The sequence below is a fragment of the Galendromus occidentalis genome, unplaced genomic scaffold (assembly GCF_000255335.2).
Source record: "Galendromus occidentalis unplaced genomic scaffold, Mocc_1.1 scf7180000075629, whole genome shotgun sequence".
In the NCBI taxonomy this organism is placed as follows: domain Eukaryota; kingdom Metazoa; phylum Arthropoda; class Arachnida; order Mesostigmata; family Phytoseiidae; genus Galendromus; species Galendromus occidentalis.
Genome location: NW_003803619.1, coordinates 328,692 through 355,837, shown reverse-complemented (window position 1 = coordinate 355,837; position 27,146 = coordinate 328,692). Strand labels below are relative to the sequence as shown.

The window sequence follows — 27,146 nt, the reverse complement described above, 5'->3', positions numbered from 1 at the left end:
GGATGTTAGGATCGTGGGGGAATTGATTTCCGCAAACTCCCCCGCTTGGCCCCGTTGATTCCTTGATTGGAAGATCAGTTCCTCGCGTATATTTGGACTCTGATCGAGACCAGATACCGGCTCTGCGGGCCATGAAGCCGAAACAACCGAGTTCACAATTTCCATCGCCGAAAAGATTGCAACAGGGAGGGCGAGGGGGAATTTGCTCGAAATTTGACAGGAGTCGAACAGACGCAACAGCGTCAACGTGACAGAGAGACGTCGACAGATATGTGAGAGTCGGTCAGCAAGCAGCACACCACCGCGATCGATTGGTATATAAGCTAGATACTAGATTCATAAATAGAAAGATGAGCTTAAGAACATGGATTCAAGGATCCAAAAACAAGAGGAAAAACAGAGGATAACCCTTCTTAACGAAATGGTCTCTATTCTGAGGAGGCACGGCTCCGACTGAATACAATGAGCAATTACACGGGAAACGGAAGCATAACCACTTCGAATACGGATTTCGCGATTCAGAATCCAATCAGAGCCGCCTCCGCGGCGGCTTAAAAGTTAATATAGGGTGTACAACGGAACGGACAACTTGAGGTGAACGAATCGTAATCTGCCAACTATTCCAATACGTTTGCGTCAGCCGCATGTTCTCAAACCGAGGACCCAGACACCCGAGCCCAGTTTTGGGCACTTTCGCAGCGTCAACCGGAGGACAAAAGAATGATGAGGACAAAGGGATGATGAGGACAACAGGATGAAGCTCTCCCCTCAAAATGGAGCTAATGAACCGCCGCACATCCCGGGCCCTGATAAATCTGAGAAGGTTCGATGCGGATTTTTCTCGGTCATCGCTATATCATGAATACTCGCTGTATCCAGACGTCGAGCAGGCAAATCGGACTCATACACGATCTCGTTCGTCGATGTTTCCTCTCATTCAGATCGATCTATATCTTCGAACGAATAATTTACATTTACTTATAGTGAAATCTTCTTCTTTTTTAGAGCCTAGCTTCATGGGACACGAAAGGGGTCGATTCCCCAAGTTTCACCCCCAAATGTGATACGGAATTTCTCGGCTGCCGACGAGTGCTCGATGGGAACGATGAGTTAAATGCTCAAATCCCTCCTCTGCGTCCCATTTCAATCGATATATGCAGTCGTCGGAGCCGCCGCCTCTCTGCCGCCTGATTTTAGACGTCATCCGCTGAGATTCTTCTCAGATCCTGTGTGCCCACGAATGGCAACATCAAATTGCACTAACGTTCAAGTGTTCCCCAGGTTCAATATGCATTTAACGATATTCGCAATATAAGACAGCTGGGTCAATCATCATTGCGATTGGATAGTTTGTGGAATTTCGCCGAAGATAAGCTTTTTGACTCGGCCACCTGTGTTCTTTGGTCTCTGTGAAGAGTTGGTGGCTGGTACGGCTCCCAATTGATTCTCTAGACTCCGAACGGACACCTCTATCGATGTGGGTTTTCTGTTTGCTTATAGTTTGGGTATAGGTTCGCACTTGTTTCTCCAGTCACTCAACGGAAGCGACGGGCGCTCCGCCGCCGAATCCGCATATGACGATGGATGCCTCTGCCTGATCGTCATTGACGAATGCGTATACCTGTGCTCGGTTCAGAGCGTAAATTGATGCTAAACAAATTCGATTAAATTCATTCGTCGCCTATCAATTCTTCTACAGGACCTACTTCAATGAGACTAAGTATGACCCAAGCGAGTGGATCGATGATGAGCCGGCAGAAAATTTCACAGGCTCTTGTAGATTTCCAAGCGTTAAAACTTGGGCTCGAAAAAGTTGATCATACCGCTCAGACATCCTGTCACGAGGAGGTGCTGGGTGGGCGAGAATTTTGAGCTTACGACAAAACTACCAGTGCATTGCAAGCTTGAGATCGGAGTGAGCTTACGGGGCGTTCGGGGAACTCGATCAGCAAGCTCTGAACAGCTATCGTCGAAAGCGAACAGTCGGTATCCCGAATAGTACGGACTGCAGATAATCCTCCCGTCAGGACTGAAGCAGAGTTCTTTGATGAAACCTCGGCCCACGTTCGGTTCGTCTAAGTAGTACAGGAGTCTGGGCTTATTGTATTTCGCGGCTAGAGACTCTTCTTGGAACGGTCGTCCATGGGCTCCTGAGTGCATCGAGCTCCGGTTGATGAAGACGACTCGGGGGTCGCTGGGTTGACCCCGGTTGTTCGCAGTGATGTACAAGGGTATCTCGTGAACTCGGGGTCGTCGGACCTCCACGCGGGGATCAACGAGATCACGAGTAGAAATTTCGAATATCCGGACGCCCCGCGATGGTGATCGTTCGTCGTTCGCCTCCTCCGATGAATCGTCTTCCAAGTCGCTCTGCTGTTGGGGAATTATTCGAATGAAACGACGATACGAATCAGGCACGAGGCGGGCTACCGCTGCGATGCGGAAACTCTATGAGATCCTCGCGACGGGATTCTACTCGAATCTGGGCATGGACTATTCACTGCGCATGGGGAATTCTGATCGACCGACTAGGAAGAATCTGCTCGATCTGATTTTTCTTCGAAAAGTAAAGCTCTCACCTCCCCGACGGATTCGATTATGCTAACTTGTGGCTGTTGGCTCCTGTAGTTGTCGATCCGGAACCGTAATCCCCGAACGTCATAGTCTTCAGCCTGTGGGAAAAAGTCAATACCATGAACCATGATGAATCAAGCAAGTCATGGTGTAAGGAGAATTCGATGCATGTCGATGTCGCTGTCGTTCATATTTCGTTCTCCCCACCCGTTAGAAATCTAAAACTGCAGGATATTATTCTTCCCAGCAAGCCGCGACGTCTAGCAAACACATAGCAGCTTGTAGCCTTGATGGGAGGGGTTGTGAATAATATGGCCTTCCGCCTCCATCAGCATGAACAGCCGCGCAGGAATTACGCCATTGCCAAGGCTGACGGCGGACGGCAGCGTGCAGTCAGGGACCAGGAATGACCTTCTTTTTTCGACATTGACAACAGAATCAACACGGAGGAGGATATATTTAGTGTTCACCGCCTATGTGTGTAAAGAGCGAGCACCATCTTCCGATCGGATTTTCTTTCCAACAGAATCCAGCACTTCGCATCGCCACGAGTGAGCGGTCGAGCTAATTCTGCCACCGACATGTGTTCCCGAGCAATGATTCCGCTCCACCAGCGAGGCTTCAAGACTTGGTGAGAACGAAGCTGGTGGAGCGAGAAGATCGCGCCCGAGATCCTTTCAGACAAGCGGAACGGGATCGTTCTTCCGCCGATTTGTCACCAGGCATGGCTCTTCCAGCGTCATGGTACCCCTCCCAGAGACTTCCCGGAATCGGAGTCTCGATATTCATGAATTTATGTCTCTGAGATCTCCCGAGACTCACCTCATCGAGTCGGTCGGGATTCCTTTGGTAAATGCCGAATAGTTCAATTCTGGGTCGTCGTCGATCCGGTTCGGATCTGTGCGCAGAGTGTCGGCTCCTCTTGCGAGAGCTCGACTTCTCGGCTTCCGGAGCTTCCGATCTGTCCAAACCCTGGATGTCGTGCACGCATGTCCACTGCAATTGCGTCATGAAATGCTATTATAGCTGCAATTTCGTTCAGTGTTTATGGATTTGTGGAGAGAATAATAATCATCAGAGGAAACAGAATGCCAATGTCATCGTGCTTCCGAATAGAGAATATTTTCTGACAAAGAAGCCTTCCTGAACGCCGATGGAAAAACGGCGGTGCTCAACGCACAAGACGCCTCCCAGGGTCGCTACATCGATGTTTCCGCATAGAAAACGAGGAAGAGCGTTCTTCCGTACGTTCTGTCTTCAGACAAGATAGACTGATTGAGGAAAAAATCGGGAACTTCTGGGTCCTGGGCTCGGAACTCACCTCTCCCATCTCTTCCATCGAGGTATTCCGGCTGAGAACGCACCATCCTTTCGGATGGACTTGAAGGGAGGAGATAACCTCGGCCTTATCGCCGAGAGGAAAATCTGTGATGAACTCTATTCGATTTCTAGTTGCCGTCAGAATCCTTTCGCAGTCTTCTATCGACGTTCCGTATCCTATTTGATTGCGCTGCAGAAGTCTGATTCCGTCCGGCTGAATACAGATTCGTCATGTGAGTATTTTCTTTCCGATACGTACCGGATCAATTCTCGTGAGGATCGTGAATTCAATTTTTGGTGCCTCAGGCTCATCGGACACTCACTTGGAATTTGCTCAAGTCATCTTTGAACGTATTGAGATCTAGATCATGAACAACTATCAGATAACCATGAGTTGTGCAGAGGATCATTTTGCTCTCGTCGGGAACCAGACGCATCCTCATCAATCCGGTATGGTGCATGATACGATTCGATTGCACGTCGTACTGCTGTCCCAAACTGCAAGCGGAAAATTCTCTTAGCGGGAGCGTGTACGAGCACATGAGAGGAAGAACTCCATTCGTTTTGGCCTCAAAACATACATTCAGAATACAATAAATTAAAAACCATCCCGTGACTCACTTATTTATGTCCCATTTTTGTATATTCCCGTCAAATCCCGATGTTATGAGTAAGTTATCTTTCTTAGAATACTCGATATTCTTCACCCAGCCCTCGTGACCCTGAAGCAAGTTCACGTGCATCCGAAGAGAACGGACGTCCCACAGTTTGATCGTCATATCGTCTGAACAGGAAGCGATCACCTACGAACAGAAAAAGCAATGAGACACCCACCTCGACGTCGAATTTTCGGTTATTCTGGAAGGAGCTTCTGCGGATTTTTTTTCTCGAGCTTCGACAAAAACCGACACTCACCCTACTATCGAGGAATCGCACGTAATTTACACAGTCCTGATGAGCATCGGTCACGCTATGCACGAGTTTGTGCGACAGGGGGTCCAAGACTAGAATCCGCCTCCGTTCGGTGGCTGCTACCAGAGTTCTACCATCGTCGGAGAACGAGAGGTTGAAAATTCCCCCGTGAGCCGTATTCGTCGAATCACTGGGGAAAGGGGAATCTGTGTTCCCCATGTGGGAATATATACGCCGAATTCCCGCGCCCATCGGTTCCCGGGACCGAAGACCCAGTTGGCGATTGTAGACACGCTGACACCATGTTTGCTGATGACCCGGACGTCGGGTGTTCTCCGACCGTCCCCGTGTCAACATCTGGAATGGAATGAGACCTGTTGTCACATCGGGTTGTGCCTTCACGTCCTGTTGTGGAGGTTTCATCCACTTCTGACGCTGACATCGAAGGGGGAATCGGCTCTCAGGCTCCAACAGTTTCATTCGCCATAGCGGATCCCGCAGCCGGCACCTTTGTGATTTCGTCAAGAAGTCACGGCGGTATCCGACGAAGCGATCCGTTGACGAATTCGGTGAGATCGGTAATCGACAGAATCGAGCTCGGCACCCAAGCTCTATCTTGAGCATTAGAAGCGCTCGCTCGCTCATCCATTCCTGGTCGAGACTAAACAAAAGCGCATAGGATAAAGGAGCTCACGACTCGACGGCCTCCGCCGAAGGGTACACTCTGTGAGGTCGTGCATCCGCAGCACTCTCCGGGGTTTCCAAGTCGAAAAGCTCCCGTCGGGGAATTCGTTCGAGAATATCTGGAATTGATATCGGATCTGCGATCCCTCGGACCGGAGGCCGTTCCGGGAAGTTAGACAGCAAACTTTCGAAAGGAGATCCAATTAAGCTGAAGGTCAACTTGATCCAAGTTCTAAGCAAGATTATTGATCCAGCAAATTCATGGGAGTCCGTTATTAAAAAAAAGACGAATTCGCACCATATAGATTGGCGCCTGTTTCGAGCACGTGAACGTATACTTGAAATCCGATTCGAGCATTTTCAGGAGGCGGGATAATCCATGCAGAACGATGTATTTGAATTACAGGAATGTCTCTTCATTGGTTTTTGAAGAAATCGTATGTTTCCTCTGGAAACAAGTACGTTCTTGACGGAATAAATCGATGTAGCGTATGTGAATGAATCGGGCAAACGGATAAAATTCGCTGCGGTGCGCGGCGCCGATGTTTGCAAGGTCCAGGCCATGTGATGACCTCCCCTGTTGGGGCTCGGCCGTGAAAGATTCCCGGCAAGCACCCGTCGCTGCTACCGATTCGTTACGATCCTGCCCGCCTACATTTAGTATTTCTCTGCGTTAAAATAGGGAACGCGTTCTCGAATCCTCTAATTCGACGTCCACGGTCCCCAGATGGCACATTCGTAACATTTGCGTCGGGATCTCCTCGGAAACTCCCGGACAATACTTTTCTACTCGGATTCACAGGTTGCGGCAAGGAATATTTCGACGTCTAAATAAGGATTCGTCGGGGAATGATCGCGATCCTGGACCTGCTATTTTATCTCGTGTTCACAACAGAGCCCGGACCCTCGAACGCCGACCCGAGCAAACTCTTGCAGCCTCGGTCTTTGAGAAGCACGTTGGGAACCCGCGGAAATTTCGCATCGTGGTCGGAACGTATCCATTCGAATCGAGGGAACTCACGCAGTGAATGACGAAGTGCTCCGGACAGACATACTCCACATCGTCGAACATCTCTGCCACACGCAGAGTTCACTCGATCTTGAACACCAGATCACAGAACACTTTTCGTACAGAACGCACACAAACAGTAAACGAGCTAACGGCGACCACCGCAGCAGCACAAAATTCTATGGCGCCGAATTGGGTATAGCCAAGTAAGCAAGCCATCCAGCAAGGGAACAAGCCAGCGATCCACCGTCGAAAGCCCTGAAGTCAAGGTCCATCGTCGAAGGTCTAACGGTGGCTGGCGCCGCTCAGAACGTAAGCACAGGATCAGTCGCCGGCAGACGACCGTTCAGACATCTGTGTCTGAGGGGCTGGAATCAATGATCAACACATCGCTCACGCTGGCCCCTCGAAAATCGTACCCCACCTCGTTCTCGGGAATCAGGCCACCACCGAATCCAGCTAACCAGTGGCAGTGACCAACAACGCAGAAGCCGTCGACGTTCTTTATAATTGTTGAATACTAGCCAATTGTGAGCCGAATGGATCGAGCGTGTGCGCGAGAAGAGTCTGTCGAGCTCCAGGTTCCTCTCTTGACAGCTTGAGCTCTCGAAATCGGGAGGCAGCCAGTCCAAAACCCATATGGCGGAGGAGAGCATGGCAAATACGCACTTTCAAGTGGCACCGTTCGTCATCGTTCCTGTGGAGTAGAAAGAACAAAGTTCTGGACGAAAAGCTCACCTCGAAGCGAGGCCCGAAGCCGTCCTCCGTAGCGCACCTCGGCTAACCAAACCCAGTTCGGGAATGGTTTTTTTCGGATGATAAGTCCAAGTCTCCCAGCCAGCAGAAGGGGATAATCAAAACAACAACACTCTGCTTTTTTGCTGCTGGTTGGCGGCCAATGTGTGTGTGTGTGTCTCGGGATGGCGGAAAACCCATCACAGCTGATTTGACGGTCTGCTTTGGCGCCAACACGCTTGCGGACGGAAAGAAGAGCACCACACCCTAACGTGGTGCGATGTCTCGCAACTGCCCCAGCCGGGGTTCGGTTTCGCCCGGAGATGACAGATCCAAGAAGGGGTCATTTTTCGCGGGATGCATAGGGTGATTCGAGGCTCAATCGGAGTTTTTCCAGCAGCCTGAATGTATGTGGCTCGGTCAGGCCAATCGTAGTCTGGTACTTCTGTGGTGCTTTTCGATCGGAGTCCTCAACCCTGTTCTGGCTGTGCTGCTTGCTGCTCTCGCCTTGCTGGCTGGGTAGAGCCAGCGGGGTCAATAACATCATGTCGACTCGAATCGCAAGCGGTCGTGGTCCTTTGAGGGGTCGGAGAGGGACTTTCCGAGTGTTTTCAGGGATACCGTACGGAGATCGTGTCTGACTCTATAGGAGGAACCGCTCTCGGAGGTCTAAAATATAGAACTTCTAAAACTGAGATCCGTGTGAATCGGTATATGGGGACAATGCTGTCGATGATTTCTGCTGGGCGTCCGATCGAGGGCAAGCAGGCGGTGCCTTAGGCTTTTCGAGGGCGTCAAATTCACCTTCAACGGACTGCGATCGCGATTCGCGGCAATCGGAAGGAGCCTCCCTTGTCGAACGTATGCCATTTCCACAGCCTCGATCTGTGTCGGAGAGCGGAAAGACTCCATCGCAAAGTCTTGCGCAATCTTTCCGCCTTGCGCATGGAGAGGTCGAGAGATCGTCACTCGCTGCGCGATTTGCGGAGATGATTCCCCCGTGAAGTCTTGAGGTGGGAGGCGAGGCTTCCCGAGATGCATGACCTGGTGATTAGGCGAGTTTTCATTGCGCTCAGGTGGAATAGAACTGCCTATAGGCGGGGGCTATCGTCCATTCGAAGGCAGGCGAGTCCTGAACGATCAGTTTTTTTTGTGAGGGAAGGTAAAGAACTCCCGTGCGGACCGGTTCCGGGTACTGTGAGACTCGTCCTTCCAGATCATGCTGAATCTTCACGATCGATTGACTGATCTCCTTCGAAGATTTCCCCCGATCGCACTTAGAAAGTGAATGGAGTAAACTCTCTTAGTGCTCTACCCTCGTTCGCTCGACGCCTCAGCACACCGGAGCCGATTTTCTACGGGTATGAGAGACGTACATATATGTATCCTGAACTGGTACGCTAAGCCGGAATTCGAGCAGCCGCGTTACACCGATTACGATTGGGTATCGCTATCGAGCGGATGCTCCCGGATGGACCAAGGCCGAGGACCCTCTGTTCCGTAGGGAAATTCTGCCGCACTAGCGTCATAGTGACTTTCCCGGTCTCTAGCTCTTTCTCTCTCGGTCGACATACGGCAAGTCGGCAGATGGCGGATTGTTTGGAGCAATCAGCATATAGCCTTGCGTGGATCCGGGCGTCCATGGATGCGGGGATCACCCAATGACTTCTCTAAGGAACATCCGCCCACCGGAAGGTGACCTCTAGGTTCGCCTATCGGAGACATATCGGCGAGCGCGAGACATCATAAGTTAGCGGTGATGAAGCCCCTCTGATCATCTAAGAGTCGGTGGAATTTCGTTTTCTACCGCAAAGTTTCTTTATTGAGAGCGTCGCTGGGGGTTCTGTAGACCGCCAAGCTCGTAATCCTCCCAAGGCATCCACACGAAATCGAACCTCGCTGGGTCGGCCGCTGCTGAATTCGGCCTATTTTCCATGGGTCGCATACTCGTCTGATATTCATTGAGCTTAACCATCAGCTTCTGGAAAAAAAATCGTTGCTCCGGAAATTGAGCCGGAGTTTTTCTCACAATAGGTTCCGCGGGAGTTACCCGAATTGACTTTCAGATCTCGGAACTCACCCTGACCATATCGGGGCGTTCGTCGAAAATGTCGTTCTCTTCGCACGGGTCCGCGGCTAAGTTGAAAAGACATGGCCGCTTGGAACCGTCACACGCTTTAGACGCAGACCCACATTTGACTGTACGGGTCAAATTCACCGACTCCACCGTCGGATACCATCCGGAATACTCTCCATTCAAGGCATTATCGGTGATCAATTTGAAGTCTCCAGAGCGGACAGCCCACGAATGCGTCACCGGGTCGATATTATAGAGAAGGCTGTGAAAATCGTGCTCGTTCCCATAAGTCCTCTGAGGCTCGACAGTCCTGAATTATTCCATCTCGATCAAAGCATATCGATATCGTGAAAAAACTCGACGCTTCACGAAATTGAGGATCCGCATCACGGCGATTCCGGGCTCATCAGCCGAATTCATAAGTCTCGATGTTTTTCTTCAATTCCCGACAAGGCACGACGAAATGAGGGAAGAGAAGAGGCTCACTCTTTGCGTGGTTGAGCGTTGGTCGAGAGCGCATCCCAAAGATCGTAGCCGTCGAAATTGCCGGCAACGGCATTGCCCGAGGCTGTCAGAAGCGTCGGGAGGACGTCCGTGATGTGAGCCATGCCCTTATACGTTCCCGCTCCGAGCTTTTTGGGATACCAGAAAAGCGCGCTCCCTCGAGTGCCTCCCTCCCATAGCGTGTACTTGCAACCTATTCGAGTCAAAGATACATACCTCGGAATGAGATGTTCGCCGAGAATCAATTTGATATTCTATATACCTGTTCGTCGCGTTCCTCAGTCGAGAAGACCTTAGACGACTTCGAAGTTAAAATCAAGGATGGACATCTTCAAATACACTCGGTTTTGAGCGGAGGAGAGGGATACGTATGGTGTAATGCACCTCGTAGAGGATGATTCGAAGATCCACTGGATGCCATGCCGTTGGTTGGTCCGCCGTTGTCATTCGTGAGGAAGATGATGGTATTCTCAGCGAAACCATTCGTCGAGATACCATGCATGAGCTCACCTATCGACGCATCCATTGCGGATACCTGAAGAAACGGCATCGAATTTTAAAATGAATCTATGGGATATGAAGGACGGAGGCTCAAGAGAGGAGGGTAGGCAGGGACAACGAGGCGAGGCGGAGATGGGCGAAGCCTTCCCATATGGCAGGTGGCAGACTGACGACCCTTACTTATAGAATGTCGGGGATAAATAAGGAGGGCTCGGGAATCCCTAGAAATCCTTTTACCATCGCAGCGTAGTGTTTCCTTTTCTCATCGTATATCTTGCCCTCAAACTTTTTCACAAAGCTCAGGGGGGCTTGCAGAGGATTTTCCCCATCGCCCACGTGGACGGCTTGATGGGCGAGGTAGAGGAAAAGCGGGGTCGTCTTGTTGTGCGTCTGAAAAATCGCCGTCTCCAGCAGAGTGAATCAGGCGAGACCTGTTTTCCGGGAACCTTCCAAAGACAGAATCAAGTGGCATTCAGAAAGAAAACGTAGGCAGATGTAGGAATAATAATTTTCAGCGAACCTCAAGGATGCTGATCGCACGCTTCGTGAAGAGATCATTCGCGTATGTCCCATGGTACTTTTTGATCGGAACTTCATTACTCCAGAGGTCGAGTCCGGCATACATTTCGTTCTTCACGGGCGAAGATTCTTCACCCCAATGGTTGAAGTAGTCGCTGTGACCGAGTCTGAATCCGAAGTGGCTGTGGAAACCCCTTCGAGTCGGGAGCAACTCGGAGCGACTGTGTCCCAGATGCCACTTCCCGATGATATGACTCTTGTAGCCTATGAAGGTCGGGTAGGTCGACCATTGGCCATGAATATCGCAGCGAAAGAAACGTTCTAACATTAGGACCACGAATTTTCCGCGTATGAATTTTCAGAAAACAAGTACCTGATAGGTATTGAGGCATGATCTTGAAGTCTGTGGGTAAGCCATAAGGCTGTGCTCCCTGAATAACATCGTATTGCAGTCCGAGATGGATTGGATATTTGCCGGTCATTAAAGCTCCACGGGACGGCGTACATATTGCTTGAGTGTAGTAATTCTCCAGTAGAACACCTGTTGGAATTGTAGGGTGACGGAAGCCTGAATGAATGATGTCTCTGATGACTAGCAATGCCTTGATTTCTAGGAGCTGAAAAATCACTCTGGCGCATCTGCCAAGCCTCCGAGAGCTTCAAAGGCTCGATGTGTCCATCTAATTGTCTCTATATCGACCATTCCGATTGCGCTACCTTCTGCGGCGAGTTTGTCTATGTTCGGCGTGGGAATCTGATCACTGCCATGGAGACTGATATCGTCCCAACCAAGATCGTCGATCACAATCAAAACTATGTTCGGGGATGATGCCGCACAGTTTGCGATCCTCAGCACGATCACAAAACAAGCCAGGCCCAACATGGCGTGCAGAGTGTTTAGGACACTCATCAAGCGCCTCCGTGGCGGAATCTTTCCTCGATTAGATTAGACATGTTTCGTTTCAATTGTTCGACTGGTCGACGAACGTTTTGTGAATCGATCCCCGCCGTAAGTTCCCACCAGCAGGGATCCTCGATGAGCGCTGGAATATCGTACGAGATGGGGATCAGGCTTGAAGCATTGCATCGCTCATTTTGATTCAGAATCCATGTAAGGGCCCCAATATATCGAATGCATCTTCCATGGATATCGGATATCGGAGCGCATGGCACGGAATCCGCGTCCACGTGATTAGTCTCCCCGCGCCAACGTTGGTGTTCTCGAGAGCATAAGTACCCCGTTCGCTCCGGTGAAAGCGTCGCGGAGATGAAGCCAGTCTCAGCTCCCAAAGAGATTATTCTCAGTGAGCCTTCCCGGGAGCTTCCGTGGATTCGAGCGGTCTTTCCCGGATCTCCGATGTCTCAAGCATGGGCTGAAGGTACGAGAGAGGCTCACTAAAAGAGCATTTTGAGGACGAAAGCATGAGAACAGAAAGAATAATGAAGCATCGAGCTCGAGGCATTCTTGGACATCCATCACAAGAGTTGGAGAGCCCCGTCCAGGGGGCTCGTGACCGGGGCTGACATGTTCGGGAGGCTTTCCGAGGGCTATACAGGGTATCCCGATATGCTGAGGTCTTCGCCAACATGACGCCATAACTGGTCTCAAGGTACCAAATACCGAGACGGGATGTCGCCCTTGAATGCTAGACTAGCTAATTCGATTTCCTGCATCTGCAAGAGCAGACTTCCGGTAGAAGAAGATCCGAACAAATACGAATTTAACCTGGCGACAGGTGAGGTGCATTAATTATTCAGAAGACTGCTCTATTCCAAAAAGGTGAAATGACGATGATCCATCTTTATTTTATTTAGAGCTCCTCCCGAATGAAACCGCTGTTGCTAGTGCGAGAATACTCTGACTGCCCTGGAAACAAATCAGGATCGAGGCCAATACAACATCGAAACGCAGGACGAAAGTTTGCCACAGAGCGTAGTATAAGGCTGCCAGGATTGCTGGACAAGCCAGGAAACACGACAGCAGCAGGGGCAGCGCTTGCTCAGCCAGATTCCCGCGTTCTCCTGCAACGAAGACCTCTTATGATACACATGAGTTATTCTATGCCCCCGTTGGACCTAAAGTGACTCGAATTCTTTCATATCGAATGTTGAGGACTTCAACTCATCGATTGACATTCGTCTTGATGAGAAGCCAGGAGCCCAACGAGTTTCGTCTCTGGTGGGGCCACAGCACTCGCCTAGTTTTAGTCGTATCACTTCCAATGGTGTCTGGAACACCAGGAGCGATATTTCGGTGAGGAAGTTATTCGGGGGATACGGAAGACGAACTCCTTTGAATATGAAGATGGCCAATTCACTCGCTGCGAACAGGAAATATACGATCCTCCCATAGTGAAGGAGAATGGCCAAGGGCAGCGATGAAAGCTTATGGAAACGTGGAGGAATTTTATTTTATGGATCGCCCAGCGTCAATCGGTAGGATGGACTCGAGGGCTCTCTGCATCATGTATCATGTCCCGAAAAATGGACAATCCGACGCTCACCATTTCGTGATGCTCGTTCCTCACGGCAGGAACTGTCAATTAGGACAAGGTAAGACTTAATAATTCGGAAGGCCAATTATTCTCTGCTTAGTTTCGAATATGTATATTCATCTTTCTGATTCCTGAAGGATCTCGCGTGAAGAACTGATAGAGTTCGAACGATACGTCGCTTAAGTTCAAGATAGTGGACTCACTTTTGTCGGCCATCGTGTCCCAGCTCTGCGTGATCACCGTTGCCATGGCACCGCGCGCGAGTTTGAGCGCCGAGCCCTCGACTTGACTGTCAGACGAGGCGACTGCATTCAGCTGGGGTCCTCAGGATCGCTGCCTGCATTCGAGTAACAGAAACCTGACGTACGAATATCACAGATTGTCAAATTAATTATTTGCCGGAGGAGGCTTGCGTATGCTGAGTCCGAAACCGCACTCGAATCCCGCGAATTTCGTCACTTAATGGCACTCGCTTCATCTCAGCCTTTGATTAGGTTCTTGGGCTCAACCTCCCTGTTTACAGCATTGGCAGTCACTGGAATGCCTCGGTTTCAATCAGCTTCGACTACCTCCGACTCGCAATCTCTCGTCCTCAATGCTCGTTTCCCTGAGCTCAAGGAGATTGATGTTGCTCATCAAGCGCGTAGATCAGTGTTGAATGTTGAATGAGCTTCTCCTCGCCCTTTCTGAGGAATCAATGCAAGGAGGGCACCTGTTAGAAAGAAGTTTCATCCTTCACTCCTGGGGAGATCTTCGCTTCACGCTCGCGATTGACACGCTCCTCTTGTGGGAGCGGGACTTCAGTGGAAGGTTCTGGCAATCCACCGACTGAGAGACTGTTCCCCTCTTCTTCTGATTGGATTCTGTTTCCCGTTGTATCAGCATGGAAGACAACAAAATTCATCATCATGATAGCGAGTGGATCGGACGGGTCAAAATTCCTTGATGCATGTTCTGCCTAATCCCGAGGACGGAGCCCGGCGAATAATTCATACGCCCGGAATCCCAGAGGTCCCGAGTCCAAGAAGAGCAATCTCTTTCCCTCGATTGTGCCCTTCCAACGAGGAGGTTCACGCATCATCAGAATCCATTAGAGTCCGCGGGAGGGCCTCAAGACTCTGCGAGGTGCGGGAATAAGAGATTTGTCGAAAAACCACAGAGAACCCGAAAGTGGTTATGGAAGCGGTTCGTCTGAGGACTCTCAGTGTGGCTCCTCGAGCGGTAGCGACTCCGGATACGCAGCTGATTCTCCCTCGAGCAGCTCGGGGAGTGATTCCTCGGATGATTCTTCGAGTGATTCCTCGGATGATTCTTCGAGTGATTCCTCGGATGGAACTTCGAGTGATTCCTCGAGCAGTGCAACTTCGAGCGACAGTTTAGTTATTTTTAGTGAGCTTGAAATAGCGATGACAGTGACTGAACGCCTCGGTAGTCGAAAACGTGTTTCGGAACGAAGTCTAATCGACCCTTGGTAGAGCTATGCTGACCTACGAATGAAAACTCGCGCCGTATCGTCAAGCTCCTGGGTCAGTCTGATTGGACATCGCGTCAGGAAAACATATTCTTGACGCGGGAAACTGAGGAAATCGTCGTATCTTGAGAGCGAATTTTTCCCTCAGAAATTAAAGAATCGTAAAGTCTTTATACCGGAGACATTCGTAAGGACTCCCGTGTGGGAGCAGGGTGGGCTCTGCTTGGATATAAGGACAGGACGGGTTTGCCTCTGACAAGTGGGCCGCCGTCATCTCGTAATTAGTCGTATTTGCGTGACTGAAGAGAAGTCTATGTAGTACCGTTCATCCGTGCTACATGCGAACAGCTGAGTCCTTCGATGTGATTGCAGTAGAGAACGTTTCCGTTGCACTTTCCCGAGCCATTCTGGCCTCCGATAGAAGTGCACTCGAATACGCCCTGGGATTCTTCAGGTTCTCCGAGGACTTGATTCGGTGGTTGTTGGTCGTCCAACTCTTCGATTTTCCTGATCATAGACTCCCAGGTCATTCGATCCCGGATCATGTAAGTCCAAGGCATACGGCAAGAAGACACGGAATACCTATACCCTTTGGTGTTCACGGGAGTTGGGTCGCTCTAGCGGTTCCGTGAGAGCCGTCGGCTTGAAAGCACTCCGAAGAAGAGCACAAAATGCTCGCGGAGACTCGATCCCTAATCATATTGAGTAGGAGTCCGACTGAGGACATCCTCGGAACCCAGAGAAGCATTTCGTAATGGAACTCCAAAGCAAACGCATTCGGGATTTTTAAAAGGAAATGTCGATCCTAGTTTAGAGCTCTGAGCGATCGTCTCGAGCCGATTACGGGAGCCGAACGCGGGATCGCAGCTGTTGCTTTATGATCTTTGTGATTTTCAATCGACTCGACTGACCCACTCCCTGAAGGAGACTCGCGGCGGAAATGGAACGATTGGTCAAAAATTTCGACAGATGCTCCCCTACTCGTCAATAAATCCACGCTTCTCTTGCCTGACACTGTTTTCCCAGCACTGGCTCGGAGTGAGCGCACCATGAGACACCTATCAATACTTTCTGTCGGCTTGATTCTGTTGCTTCAGGTGGCCAGAACTCGAAGTCACGGTCGTCTCTGGGAGCCGCCGTCGAGATCGACAGCTTTCAGACGAGGCTTCCGCACCCCAAAGAACTACAACGATCATGAGAGCTTCTGCGGGGGTCTACAGGTAAAAAATGACTCGATTCGGATTTCGGAAGAAGTTCCCGAACCTCCCTCGACTCTGAAAAGTTGAAGACCGTGCTCTCTTCGAGGTGATGTATCAACTGAACGGTGGCAAGTGTGGCTTGTGCGGGGATCCTTGGAACAGCAAAAAACCCAGACCCAATGAGGCCGGCGGCATTTACGACACCGGGACGATCGTGAGAAGCTACAAAGAGGTGATTCTGATTACTAGAGAAGAAGCTCCCGAGCTGAGAGGGCTGATCTGGTTGACCAGAAACATCCTTCTGCCCCATTCCTGAGGAACGAGCGAAAGGAAAGGGATCTGGAGGACTCTTCATCGTTGCAGGGCAAACGGATCAAGGCCGCAGTCTTCGTGACCACCAACCATCTGGGATACTTTGAGTTCCAGCTGTGTCCGAATTCTTCAAACGTCACCGAAGACTGTTTTCACGAGCACAAGCTGAACATATATGGTTTGGAGCAGAAGAAGACCAAAAGGCTTTACATAGGCTCGGAAGACGGTATGATACCGATGAAACTGAGGCTCCCGGATGGCATCAAGTGTGAGAGATGCGTCCTGCGTTGGCAATATACGACAGGTACGCGAAATGCACCGCCTAACTTATTGGAGCCCGATGCGGAAGTCTGTGATTGAGGGGCGGGTTCCGGTGTATGATGCGACCTTTCCAGGTAATTTTTGGGGCAAGTGCACCAATGGAACGACGGGAATGGGATGCGGAAACCAGGAAGTGTACCGGGCGTGTGCTGATATCGCGATCCTCTAGCACTCAATTTCGACGCTCCGTGTTGAATCTGAAGTGTCCCTCCTCTCCGCGGCTCTCTGATGACAACAACGACGGCGAGTCGATCCACCTGGATGTCGAAAAAACGAATTCTTACAATCGAGTCAGTTATCGTCAATATATCTGCTCCGGCTCTCCTCGATGCTCGGCTCGGGAGAACTCGAAAACACAGATTCGATGCTCACTGATCCTTTCCGATCTTTCTGGATTCGCTCCTCTGACTCTGCGTTTCGAGTGAAGTCACGACGAGCCTCCGTAAAGAAAAAGTGATTTCGTTCGTTAATATAATCTTATGGCACTCGTGTAGGACGCCCCGTGCCCGACTTGGACTCTTCGTCCCTTTACCCTCACTTCCCCACCTTCGATTCCAAGACCTCCATCGACGTCCGGGCGGTCCTCTCGGCAGAACTTGATGCCATTGAAAGTAAGGCTAGACACACGACGGTTCTATTCTATCTCCGAATTATTTCAAAGAGGTCCGAGACCTCCATGATTTATTAGACATTCGGAGAGCTCCCCCGAATCAGACGAGGGTGAGAGCGCTTGATTTCCCTTTTCTTCGGGAACACAGAGGGCCCGCCTGGATCCGAGATGGTTGGGACGCTTCGCTACACGCATTCAGTGTTTAGCGGATCGCCCTCGGCGGGAGGAAACAGGCGCCGAGGGATCCCGTATTGTTGGCGGCATTCATCTGAAGGAGTTGACAGTTTTCTTGATTATTGCGACGCATTCCATGAGCTGGTCCTTCGTTATGGTCAGAGGGGGTGCGAATCGTATCTTATCGTCGTGAGTTGGTTTCGCCAACAGTCCGTTCTCCTTCAGTCGAAGGCACAGCTCCCACGCATCGTATTCTGGAAGTTTTCGTGAAATATATGATTACTTCCATATATAGGCGTACGACACATGCTGACAAAGCATTCTTTTCATGAACAGTCGGAGAGTTCATCGCGTCTCACTTGGATCTATCACAATGGCGTTGAGGAGTCCTTTGCCTCGGACAGTTCTCACGACTTCTTTGGGTAGCTCGTTGAGCTCGCTTCGTAAGAGTTTTCCCATCTTGTCGGCGTTTTCTGAGAGCTTCTCTTCGACGAGAACTTCCAGGGCGGCTACTCCCACTTTCGCGGCGAGAGGGTTCCCTCCGTATGTGGAGCCGTGCTCACCCGGTTTTATCACGAGCATGACATCGTCGTTACAAAGCGCAGCTGATACAGGATACACACCGCCTACGTGTAGGAACATTCAACTTCAGATCCACCATAGATCGTTGACGACAGCATATTGAATTCTATTCACGTGGACCCGATGTAACTAAGCGAGGAGAGACAGCTCACCCGAGAGTGCTTTACCCAGCGTCAGAATGTCCGGTTTCACATTCTCATGGTCGACGCAGAGAAGTCTGAAAATGACGGAATATTTTTTTGATTGAATGCATAGTGCAGCGAAATAGCTGGACGACCACGTTGGCTCGTGAGGGCGAGAACGGCATCCAGATCACCATTCTCAGAGGGCCAGGCAGGTCTCCCGATTCGCGCGCATACAAGAGAATAAAGGTATCCAATGAATTGAGAACATGGGAAACACATCCTGAAGAGCGTCCCGTCTTGCGCAGCGACCAAGTTCACCACCAGAGAAATCTGCCCGACTGGAGTTCTAGTGCGGAATCACCGCCCGTATGCAATGAGGAGCGTCTACTCACTTCCCGCAACGTCCCAATCCAGTCTGGATTTCGTCGGCGATAAAAAGAACATTGTAGCGAGTACAGAGTTCTCTTACTCCTCTCAGGTATCCATCTTCCGGAACGACGACGCCAGCTTCGCCCTGGATAGGCTCCACCATGAAGCCGCAAACCGTGGGATCCTTGAGTTTCTCCTGGAGTTGAAAATTATGAAATAATTGGAGCGGTTCTGAGCTTCCTGTAAGGGAAATGTGCCATCGCTGGCGCGGACATACCTCCAACGCTTTGAGATCGTTGTAAGGCACCAGCTCGAAACCAGGCATGAAGGGCCCGAAGCCTTTGTATGATGTGGGGTCAGTGGATGAAGAAATAGCGGCAAGGGTCCGTCCCCAGAAATTATCCTCACAAAAAACGATCTTTGCTTGATTCTCAGCTATTCCCTTGACGTCGTACCCCCATCTCCTCGCGAGTTTACAGGCCGTCTCGTCTGCTTCCACACCTTGTCAGCGAGGGAGAGCCATGAGAAACTATATCCCTTTATCCACACGCATACTCCTCCAAAAACTGCCGCGGGTCCCTCAGGAGCTCGATTGTCGTCCCACTCACCAGTGTTCATGGGGAGGACCTTATCGTACCCGAAGAGCTTGGTGATGTACTCTTCGTATTCCCCGAGAACCGAATTGTAGAACGCGCGTGAGGTCAGCGTGAGCTTCTCCGCTTGCATTTGGAGCGTTTTAACTATTTTGGGATGACAGTGGCCCTGAGAAGCATCTATCTTAGCGATCCTTCCTTATTTTTCCGTATTCGTCCAGCGACACGCTCAGAGTGTAGTCAATCCTGGCTCCGCGGAACTCACCTGATTTACGGCTGAGTACGCCGAGAGAAAGTCGAAGTATCTTCGCCCTTCGACGTCCCAAACGAATACACCTGCGGAGATTCGGGTCGATCTGATTTAATCCGCTCCGTAGATGGAAGAGTCCGACTGACCACTTCCGCGGTGAGTGACGTCTCAAGCGAAATTCCTCCACTTTTTCAACAACAAACCTTTAGCTTTATCGATTGCGACAGGCAGGGGGTGATAATTGTGCGCACCGAACTTATCCTCCCTCGCGAAGACTTGCGCGGAGCTCAGTTGAGATGCGCACCTTCGAGCGAGGCCGGAGCCCAAAATTCTGCTTGCCGGATTCATAGCTCAGTAAAGGGTGAAACTTCCGAGTCAACTGCGTCTGAAAGTCAAGTCAAATTCTTGATACGGCAGCGTGAAGGATCTAAGACAAGTCGCACTCGCCCAAGACATCGACTCAGGAACTTCGGTGTATGCTATTGAATGCCGCCACCGTTGTTCGATGCGGTCGTAAAGCCTGTGACCGCCAGCCAGTATCGGTTAATCTCTTGCGAGATACAGCTTGAGCGAATGGCCCGCTCAGTGGAACGCTCTGTCTACATCCCGCAGTTTCGGTGCTTGCACATCATCGGTAGACATAAGATTGATGGAAGATATATCGGGCCCATGAACGTTCAGGAGTCCCGTGTTGGAAAGTTCCGAGGAGGTACAGGAGTCAATTTCAGACTCCCTTAGGCTTCCCGGCAGAAAATAAAGTGGAAGAGTCTGGTGGCTCCAGACTCCAGATGCATCCAGAGGCTGTCGAGTGTTCAGCCATTCCCAAGGTTGTCCTTCGTGTATTCTTCGAGCTGCTAATGACTAATCCGACAGCCAGCCCCAAAACCCATGTCAACCGCTCCAACCTCGGCAATCAAGGGGCTCGAACTTCGAACTCTAAAGGAGTGCGGAGCATCCCGTCTCCCGACAACCTGAAGTGTGGCCGCTCTTGAAGAGACGTTGATTGCTGTCTTCCTCATCTCCCGCATTCATGTCATCGTCGTCGCCAGTATTATCTATTATCAATCTCTAGAATAACTTTTCGAATCGCTCACCGGATTCTTTTGATTCATCAGATGATACAAGACCCTACTCGGAGAGTTTCCTAAAGATCTAACGAGCTCGTCAAAAGTTCACGACCGCCCTGAAGCTCCTCAATCCTCCCTCGACCCTCGATAGTACGGACCATGAGCTTTAACTTTTAGACCAGGAGAATCTCCTCACGACGGATCTCGTGAGAGCGGCAAAATCTGTTCATTGTAATGGAAATATGTTCAAGATTGTCTCTATGGCAAGCAAGCCAATGAACAGAAGAAAAACCTAGCTGTACTGAAAATTCCCTGTAAGGCTCTTCGTTGTAACGGAATTTCGCTGAATTCGGAATAGCTCAAGGTCCGTTTGTTGAGAGTCCCTATGCTGACCGAATAGAGCGACTGTGAACTATAAAATTGCGCTGGCGGGAGAAAAGCCAATGCGGTTCGTTGATGATGTGGGCCGTGATCCTCGTCTCTCGGGGTACTTACGAGCTGCTCTGCGCCAGCTGATGGGTCCGTCTCACTGAGATCAGAACTTTTGGAAAATACGGAATGAGCGCGTAAACGAGGCAATTAAGCTCAGAAAGTTCCTCGAGACTGAGGGGAGAGTATCCTGCCGCTCGCTGTCTGGCACGAAAACGGCGAGACTGCGGATAATCGGTTGTTTTTATCTGGAATGGAGAGAACGCTCCCGATGACGTGTCACGCAGTCGAGGAAAACTTCCTCTCGAACACGAAATCGCCGAGTTCCGATCCCCACACGATCCTTCGATCTGAGTTGATCCCGGGAGTAGAGCCGTCATGGTGGGAATCTGCAGGGGGCTCGTGAATTTGATCAGATACGTCCCTGAAGATCCAAATCACCGTTCCCATTGGATCCGAACCTCAGAGGAGCGGACTCGTGGTCGCCTCTCGACCGATCCGAACTCATACAATGGATACGGATCCCTCAAATCGCGGAGCTTTCGGATACCTTGGCATCAAGACTCTGAAGAGTCGGTTCTCCTTATGGTTATGGTTATGGTTATAATTGATCCTTTTTCTCTGTTCGTTCCTCGGTCTCTGCCAGCGGGAATCTGCCGTTATGATTGATATCACGCATCGAAGAGATCCGCATTATAGGGGTCGTGGTGAATAATGTTATATTGCTGAATGAAAGAAATCCAAGGAGCGAATCTTGGAGCGAAGCTTCAGGGATGAGACTCCCGGAGGCTAATGATGACCAGTACTCATGCAAGGCCGGTTTCGAGTTCAGAATGCAGCTCGGAACCGGAGTATCCCTACGACACGAGACCGACCATGATTAGAACCGACGCCGTCATAACCACAGTCATCCTTCCTAAAAAGTTTATTTACAATAGCGGAGGCAGAATAAATAATCAACTGCAGATTTCTTGTCTACAATGTACATCAACGGGCTTTGTCTTCAGAGCCGTCAGCCGGAGCGCTCAATTCGAACTTCAATGGTATCCTAATCCGTTGTATACCGAAGCGTCGGCATGTTCAGGCTCGAGGAGGGATCGGATGGCTGCGAGAAATTATTCAATTATCGGAGACGAATGATTGTAGGCCATGCCTGATTCGTTGAGAGTTGTAGCAATGGATGAGCTCCTTACTTTGTTTCTGCTCCTCGGTGAACGGACTCTTCGGGAACTTGACGTCGAACGTCACGTAGAGAGTGCCTTTCCGGTTGTTGTTCTCGTAGTTGGGCATTCCTTCGTTCGGCTTCCGCATGCGGGCTCCAGGCCACGTGATTCCATCTCGGCTCACTTTGACCTTGTGACCGTCGAGGTGTGTAATCTCTGTTTCGAATCCGACCAAGGCGTCGTCGAGGGAAATTGTGATATTTGTGAAGAGATCATCTCCCTATGGAACGACAAATCTTTAATGATGGACTCAGTCTGACCGGCGAAATCTGAACAGAGAGCTGTCGGAACCTCCCTAGACTCGGGGCCGAAGACTAAGCCCTACTCGAGGTATCCTGTTAGAAACGCGTCTGACCTTTCTCTGGAAGACTGGATGAGGTGCTGTTCTGATTCTCAGCTTCAGATCTCCAGGATCACCGTCAATGTGAGGCTCCCCTTCGGCTGTGAACAGCTGCTCTTGACCGTCCCTCATACCAACTTCTATCTCCACTTCCAGCGTTCTTTCCTCGGTCTCTAGTTTCAGGTTTGGACACTCGTCGCAAACTTGCTGTTGAAGCATCTGGAATCTGGAACGAGGATGGGCATTTGGCGCGCGGTTTCACAGGGAGGCGAAGCTCGCAGGCTCAGATACGGGTAGCTGTGGGATTCCACATAGAGCAGCATTCCTATAGTTCCGGGGGTTCCTCCTTACCTTCCTGGTCCGATCTGCCGAGTCACCATCTCCGAACGACAGTTACATTTCCTCGTTCCAGAAGATTGTTTGTAAACCGGCTTCTTCCTAACAATCTCAACGAAATTACCTGGATGTCAGAGAGTCAAAAAATGAAACCCTCTGATTTCTTTCCGGATAAAGATCGTTGGACGGTACTGAGTGACGGGGACGAGCTCGGAGCCCCTGATGGAAGAAGCGACATAAAACCTGCAGTCGAGGGCGGAGCTTACCGTTGTATAGCTCCTCGAGTGTGACCCACAAGTCCATCACGACATCGCTGCCCTTCGGAGTCTCTCTCGGTCGGTCGTCACCGCCGAAGAAGCCGAAATCTCCGAAGAACGACGCGAAAGGATCACCTCCACCACGGCCGATATCCTTCAAACCTGGGAGAGAGCCCGAAACAGCGCATGTCAAACAATCGATCATTCGCTCAAGTATTATAATCCAGCACTATTATATATCTGAATATCTGAATAAATCGAGGGAGTTGCGTATCGGTCTTGCCTTCCTCGCCGTAGCGATCGTACTGCTTCCTCTTCTCGGCGTCGACAAGAACCTCATAGGCGGCTCCAAGATCTTGAAATTTATCCTGTGCGGCAGGATCGTCCTTGTTCTTGTCAGGATGTAATTCCTTGGCGAGTTTTCTGTAGGCCTTCTTTATTTGGTTGACATTCGCGGACCTAGGTACTCCGAGTATGTCGTAGAAATCTCTCCCTCCCAAAACATCAGTGACAGCGACGCTGAGTATCAGAGCTAGACAGAGCAAACGCATGTTTTCTGCAAGACGAAACGACGATGGGAGTCTTTGTTCAACTTTCACTGATTTCGGAGAAAAGAAGAATTCCTTTCGAAATGCACCAGACCATTCAGAGGATCTGCGCTCAGCTGGTTTTCGCTGCAAACAGTGAATAATTTCCGCTCAATGAGCCCGAATGCACGATTTTTCAAGTCAGACCAGGCGCGAGAAATCCAACCAGAATTAACAATTTTTCCAGCATTGGAAGAGCGGAGCCGTAATGCTACGTGTCTTTACGGAGGCGCCGGTATAGCTGCTCTGACGGGGAGTCTCTCCATCCGACTCAGAGCAGACACATCTCCGAATCAGACGCTCATCATTCGATGGAGCGATAGTCCAAGCATCTTCGCTGGAAATGGCCATACTAACCTTTCGCAATACTATATACACTACGAGTCCACCTATCTCCGAATGCACCACTATAGAACGTTTTCAACAGGGAGAGACAAGAGGAAGCTAGATGCCCGGCATAGCCGCGCTGATGGCTAGATGGAGAACAAGCATGATCTCTGCAGGTGAATTTCCGGGGGTATACCGTCTTCTCCTCCCATCGAGTCCTCGCCGTTCGACCTCTGGACCCGATATCGCATGTTACGAGAATCCCAATGGTATTTGCTTGGATGAAAATTCTTCTTGATCTCGCTTTTTGTGGCGCGCCGCGAACCCTTCTGCGGAGGCTCCGACAATTGATTCGGCAAGACTAGGTGAATCCACGGAATCTCGGGCGTATTCTCGCGGTGGATACTCGGGCGGTAGTATGAGGGACATCGAAGGCGGAACCGTAGATGGCCCGTATTTCGCGCTATCGGGCTCGGGAAGAATCGGAGCCCCTGGCGCATTCGCGGGTCATCCGTCGCATTTAGTCGGGATTGTAGCCACTGGCAGCAGCAGCAGCACATCAGATGGTGGCTTACTTCTGTGGTGGCTGGCGAAGACCGACAGGAGAGACTCCCCTCCTGGAGAATTTTCGCAAGCTAGGTGGCTCGTAGTTCCATGGTGCATGGTTGGTGTCGCGATCAACTACAAAAAAAACGTGCGCCGGCATTACGGATCACGGGATACATTCGAAGCTTTACTTCAACCGGAGCCGGGAATATAGTGAGGATTTTTCTCGACTCCGTGTCGGCGATCAGCAACACCTGATCAAAGAGTTCGCATGAGGCAAGTCTGTTACTGAGAGCCTGGTGTTTGCTTTACCGCAAGCAGTCTGTCGCCCGGCTCGCTCGCTCGACTTTAATGGAACATGTTCAATGACCAGCTCTTCGAATTTCCCGGTATAATTTTTTGCGATAGAGAAACTCCATCAAACAGTTGTTCGACTCTCTGAAGATATCGTCGCCAAGCTTTGGATCGGAAAATGTTTCGTGTCCTGGCTGTGTTTGTTTGAGGAGCTTTTCTTGTCTGGACAGATGATGAGTCGAATCGCAGGTACCGGTAGATACGAACACAGTTCCGACACGGATCGCTTGAATCCGGAGTTATGTTTCCAATTCCGATGGTCCACCACTGCAAAGAGGCTCGTAGCCTCGTTTCCATCTAAGTTTGCTCACTGTTCCATTCCTCTGGGCCCGTGCAAATTTCATTGCGGTCCAATCGGTGTGTCTCCTGGAAATGTTCCGCCGCGGAGAGGACAGAAGAGGAGCCCCAGAGACTCCAGAGTGTCTCGACGGGAGAAAAGTTTGCGAATTGATTGCAATAGAAGAATGTTAGACGAATCAGCTGAATATTCTCTGCATCACTGACAGGAACCCCGGATCGTATATACTCTGATGAGATGACGTAGAAGGCGAATAGAAAAAATCGAGCGCAAATCAAGAATACATAATCAATGCCGAATCGCTCAGGTACAGGAAGCCGACCTGTGGCATTGTGCACTTCTACTTCGTTTGTCCGGCGAAGCCGCCGGACAGCTGTAGGATTGGTTCGCGAAATCAGGAAGGCTTCCGTGGAAACTAATCTGAGCTAAACTGTGCTGAAGTCGTTTCGAGTTTGATCGTTGTCGTAGCTGTCGCCTGAGCTGCTGGCGCCAGCTTTGGAGTCCAACGCTGTCGATTGCCACAACTTTCTCTATGCTGAATCATGTGCCCAAAAAGGAATATTTTAGCCTTTATGCGCGTTCCTCCCCATCTGTTTGCTACTTTCGACCAGCAATCAGAGTGAACGAATCAATCCATGGGCCCTTGAACGGTCCGACATGACTGTCAACAGCGTTCTCCACTTTTGCGACAACTGCTGATGCCGCCGTCGCGTCTGCGCGATCGTAGCCTGTCGGCTATGCTTCTCAAGTCTCGAGCATACTCGATCAGGCACTACATCGAGGCAATACCTCGAAGGAAAGTAAGATGGACATTCCCATATGTACCGAGAGCCAGTCCATCATAGATGCATGCGTCCCGAAGAAGGAGTTGTGTCGCCAGCGGGGACCGCTGTTTCGGTACCCAAATATATCCTGTTTCTCGGAGATGAGTTTCGGAACATATTCCCAAATCTTCCTCGGGGGCTTCTGGATCCGTTAAAATGCTTATCGAATCGGAGAATAACAAACGAGTCTCGCGGAAACGACGATCGCCGCTAATTTCTTCACTGGAACTTCATTCGGCTCGCGGGACGACTGGTGGACTGCGAGCAGCTCGGATTATCTTCCTACTTCGCGAACCCGATGGCGACGTGATTCTTCGCGTCTTTTTAGTTGAGTGCGACGTAATGGCGGTCTTCTGATGGAGAAAGTGAGGCATTTTCTGGGTAGGTGTATTCGTGCGGCGTGTATATGTCAGCAGTCGCGGCCGCGGTGATGACTGATACGCCGTCGATATTTGCGCAGAGTTCGCGAGTGGATCATCATCTCAACGGATCACTCAATACATCACCTCATTCGAGCTCCGTTCCAACTGTGGCTGAAAGAAAAACTAAGCGGGGAACCATCAGTCTGGATACTCCATACGTGTGGGAACATCCGATACAGTGTGATAAAGACTCCCCGCAAACATCTCCCCGCGCTTGAGGCTATGGTTTTGCCATCGTGAGCGACTTGGCCGCCAAAAAATCGGTTCAATTTTCCTGTCATTCGCGTCTGCGCTCAAAGGTTTCTGATGTGCGTGGGGTGGCCAATATCGGTGACGGTTGACAGCTGCGAAAGCATTAATTGTGAGTCGCGTAACTGTTTTCGATTTCATCAGAGCTCATTATAGATCGCTCATAATGAAAACTGATCGAATGGATATCGGAGAATCGATCGGACCACGAGCTCTGTCTGCCGGGAAATGACAAAACACTCCCCGATTCTCTAAAGACGTCGTCCCGCTCCGTAGTCGGATGCGCACGCGGCCATTCGAGCTCAAGACTTCCACTATAATCGAATTCCATGTGTAGCGCCGCATGCAGTCGGTTCGGATAGTATCTCTCGGGGAATTGAATTCACTCTGAGCTTGGATCCACAGAAAGCCCTCTCGAGTTGTGGGACAGCTCCATTCAATCCGTACGGATTCGGAGTCGAAGCAAATGTAGAGAAGGTGTTTACTGTGACCTGTGAGTACCAATCACCGCAAGGATCCGGTATAGTTCCAAATAATGAACAAGAGCACTT

At 50.4% G+C, this 27,146-nt stretch overlaps 6 protein-coding genes across 6 annotated transcripts; 1 reads left to right on the top strand and 5 right to left on the bottom strand.

Annotated features, from left to right (window-relative positions):
* Nucleotides 1-1,791: 1,791 nt before the first annotated feature.
* On the bottom strand, nt 1,792-6,682 carry LOC100899812 (DDB1- and CUL4-associated factor 10). The gene is made up of 8 exons (XM_003737897.1): nt 6,512-6,682; nt 4,810-5,163; nt 4,516-4,697; nt 4,218-4,392; nt 3,896-4,108; nt 3,397-3,570; nt 2,580-2,672; nt 1,792-2,373 (listed from the first exon to the last, which is right to left on the bottom strand). Exons 1-8 carry the CDS (start codon nt 6,560-6,562, stop codon nt 1,792-1,794), a joined length of 1,824 nt encoding a protein of 607 aa, XP_003737945.1. The 5' UTR covers nt 6,563-6,682.
* Nucleotides 6,683-9,053: 2,371 nt separating this feature from the next.
* On the bottom strand, nt 9,054-11,718 carry LOC100899672 (arylsulfatase B). The gene is made up of 8 exons (XM_018640740.1): nt 11,553-11,718; nt 11,203-11,376; nt 10,837-11,099; nt 10,554-10,706; nt 10,200-10,350; nt 9,798-10,008; nt 9,315-9,573; nt 9,054-9,215 (listed from the first exon to the last, which is right to left on the bottom strand). The coding sequence occupies exons 1-8, from the start codon at nt 11,716-11,718 to the stop codon at nt 9,054-9,056; spliced, it is 1,539 nt and encodes a 512-aa protein (XP_018496256.1).
* Nucleotides 11,719-12,642: 924 nt separating this feature from the next.
* On the bottom strand, nt 12,643-13,579 carry LOC100899529 (transmembrane protein 216-like). Its single transcript, XM_003737895.1, has 4 exons — nt 13,534-13,579; nt 13,340-13,371; nt 13,034-13,220; nt 12,643-12,857 (listed from the first exon to the last, which is right to left on the bottom strand). The coding sequence occupies exons 1-4, from the start codon at nt 13,577-13,579 to the stop codon at nt 12,643-12,645; spliced, it is 480 nt and encodes a 159-aa protein (XP_003737943.1).
* Nucleotides 13,580-15,850: 2,271 nt separating this feature from the next.
* Nucleotides 15,851-16,802, top strand: LOC100899389 (uncharacterized). The gene is made up of 4 exons (XM_003737894.1): nt 15,851-16,021; nt 16,107-16,232; nt 16,364-16,616; nt 16,708-16,802. The coding sequence occupies exons 1-4, from the start codon at nt 15,851-15,853 to the stop codon at nt 16,800-16,802; spliced, it is 645 nt and encodes a 214-aa protein (XP_003737942.1).
* A 473-nt stretch (nt 16,803-17,275) lies between these two features.
* On the bottom strand, nt 17,276-21,049 carry Oat (Ornithine aminotransferase precursor). Its single transcript, XM_003737872.2, has 9 exons — nt 20,899-21,049; nt 19,540-19,721; nt 19,352-19,422; nt 19,102-19,255; nt 18,771-18,994; nt 18,517-18,689; nt 18,152-18,216; nt 17,777-18,043; nt 17,276-17,671 (listed from the first exon to the last, which is right to left on the bottom strand). Exons 2-9 carry the CDS (start codon nt 19,682-19,684, stop codon nt 17,508-17,510), a joined length of 1,263 nt encoding a protein of 420 aa, XP_003737920.1. The 5' UTR covers nt 19,685-19,721; nt 20,899-21,049; the 3' UTR covers nt 17,276-17,507.
* Nucleotides 21,050-21,742: 693 nt separating this feature from the next.
* shv (DnaJ heat shock protein family member shriveled) lies at nt 21,743-23,998 on the bottom strand. Its single transcript, XM_003737871.2, has 7 exons — nt 23,933-23,998; nt 23,272-23,544; nt 22,998-23,150; nt 22,747-22,855; nt 22,411-22,621; nt 22,026-22,275; nt 21,743-21,937 (listed from the first exon to the last, which is right to left on the bottom strand). Exons 2-7 carry the CDS (start codon nt 23,537-23,539, stop codon nt 21,870-21,872), a joined length of 1,059 nt encoding a protein of 352 aa, XP_003737919.1. The 5' UTR covers nt 23,540-23,544; nt 23,933-23,998; the 3' UTR covers nt 21,743-21,869.
* Nucleotides 23,999-27,146: the final 3,148 nt, after the last annotated feature.

What these genes read in the sequence shown, in the direction of transcription:
- LOC100899389 (XM_003737894.1), top strand. Translation starts at nt 15,851, where the DNA reads ATGAGACACCTATCAATACTTTCTGTCGGCTTGATTCTGTTGCTTCAG. An exon ending in TCGTGAGAAGCTACAAAGAG is followed by an intron (nt 16,233 to 16,363) that starts GTGATTCTGATT and finishes TCATCGTTGCAG; the next exon opens with GGCAAACGGATCAAGGCCGC. An exon ending in GCGTTGGCAATATACGACAG is followed by an intron (nt 16,617 to 16,707) that starts GTACGCGAAATG and finishes CGACCTTTCCAG; the next exon opens with GTAATTTTTGGGGCAAGTGC.
- LOC100899812 (XM_003737897.1), bottom strand. Translation starts at nt 6,562, where the DNA reads ATGTTCGACGATGTGGAGTATGTCTGTCCGGAGCACTTCGTCATTCAC. An exon ending in TGCGATTCCTCGATAGTAGG is followed by an intron (nt 4,698 to 4,809) that starts GTGAGTGTCGGT and finishes TTCTGTTCGTAG; the next exon opens with GTGATCGCTTCCTGTTCAGA. An exon ending in CAAAAATGGGACATAAATAA is followed by an intron (nt 4,393 to 4,515) that starts GTGAGTCACGGG and finishes TTCCGCTTGCAG; the next exon opens with TTTGGGACAGCAGTACGACG.
- LOC100899672 (XM_018640740.1), bottom strand. Translation starts at nt 11,718, where the DNA reads ATGTTGGGCCTGGCTTGTTTTGTGATCGTGCTGAGGATCGCAAACTGT. An exon ending in TCAATACCTATCAGGTACTT is followed by an intron (nt 11,100 to 11,202) that starts GTTTTCTGAAAA and finishes CGACCTTCATAG; the next exon opens with GCTACAAGAGTCATATCATC. An exon ending in GGAAACACTACGCTGCGATG is followed by an intron (nt 10,351 to 10,553) that starts GTAAAAGGATTT and finishes CCGTTTCTTCAG; the next exon opens with GTATCCGCAATGGATGCGTC.
- shv (XM_003737871.2), bottom strand. Translation starts at nt 23,539, where the DNA reads ATGCGTTTGCTCTGTCTAGCTCTGATACTCAGCGTCGCTGTCACTGAT. An exon ending in CGATCGCTACGGCGAGGAAG is followed by an intron (nt 23,151 to 23,271) that starts GCAAGACCGATA and finishes GCTCTCTCCCAG; the next exon opens with GTTTGAAGGATATCGGCCGT. An exon ending in ATCCAGTCTTCCAGAGAAAG is followed by an intron (nt 22,276 to 22,410) that starts GTCAGACGCGTT and finishes GTCGTTCCATAG; the next exon opens with GGAGATGATCTCTTCACAAA.
- Oat (XM_003737872.2), bottom strand. Translation starts at nt 19,684, where the DNA reads ATGAATCCGGCAAGCAGAATTTTGGGCTCCGGCCTCGCTCGAAGGTGC. An exon ending in GGTCCTCCCCATGAACACTG is followed by an intron (nt 18,995 to 19,101) that starts GTGAGTGGGACG and finishes CTCGCTGACAAG; the next exon opens with GTGTGGAAGCAGACGAGACG. An exon ending in GGATTGGGACGTTGCGGGAA is followed by an intron (nt 18,217 to 18,516) that starts GTGAGTAGACGC and finishes CGTCATTTTCAG; the next exon opens with ACTTCTCTGCGTCGACCATG.
- LOC100899529 (XM_003737895.1), bottom strand. Translation starts at nt 13,579, where the DNA reads ATGGCAACGGTGATCACGCAGAGCTGGGACACGATGGCCGACAAAA. An exon ending in GGACACGATGGCCGACAAAA is followed by an intron (nt 13,372 to 13,533) that starts GTGAGTCCACTA and finishes CCTAATTGACAG; the next exon opens with TTCCTGCCGTGAGGAACGAG. An exon ending in GGAACGAGCATCACGAAATG is followed by an intron (nt 13,221 to 13,339) that starts GTGAGCGTCGGA and finishes CGTTTCCATAAG; the next exon opens with CTTTCATCGCTGCCCTTGGC.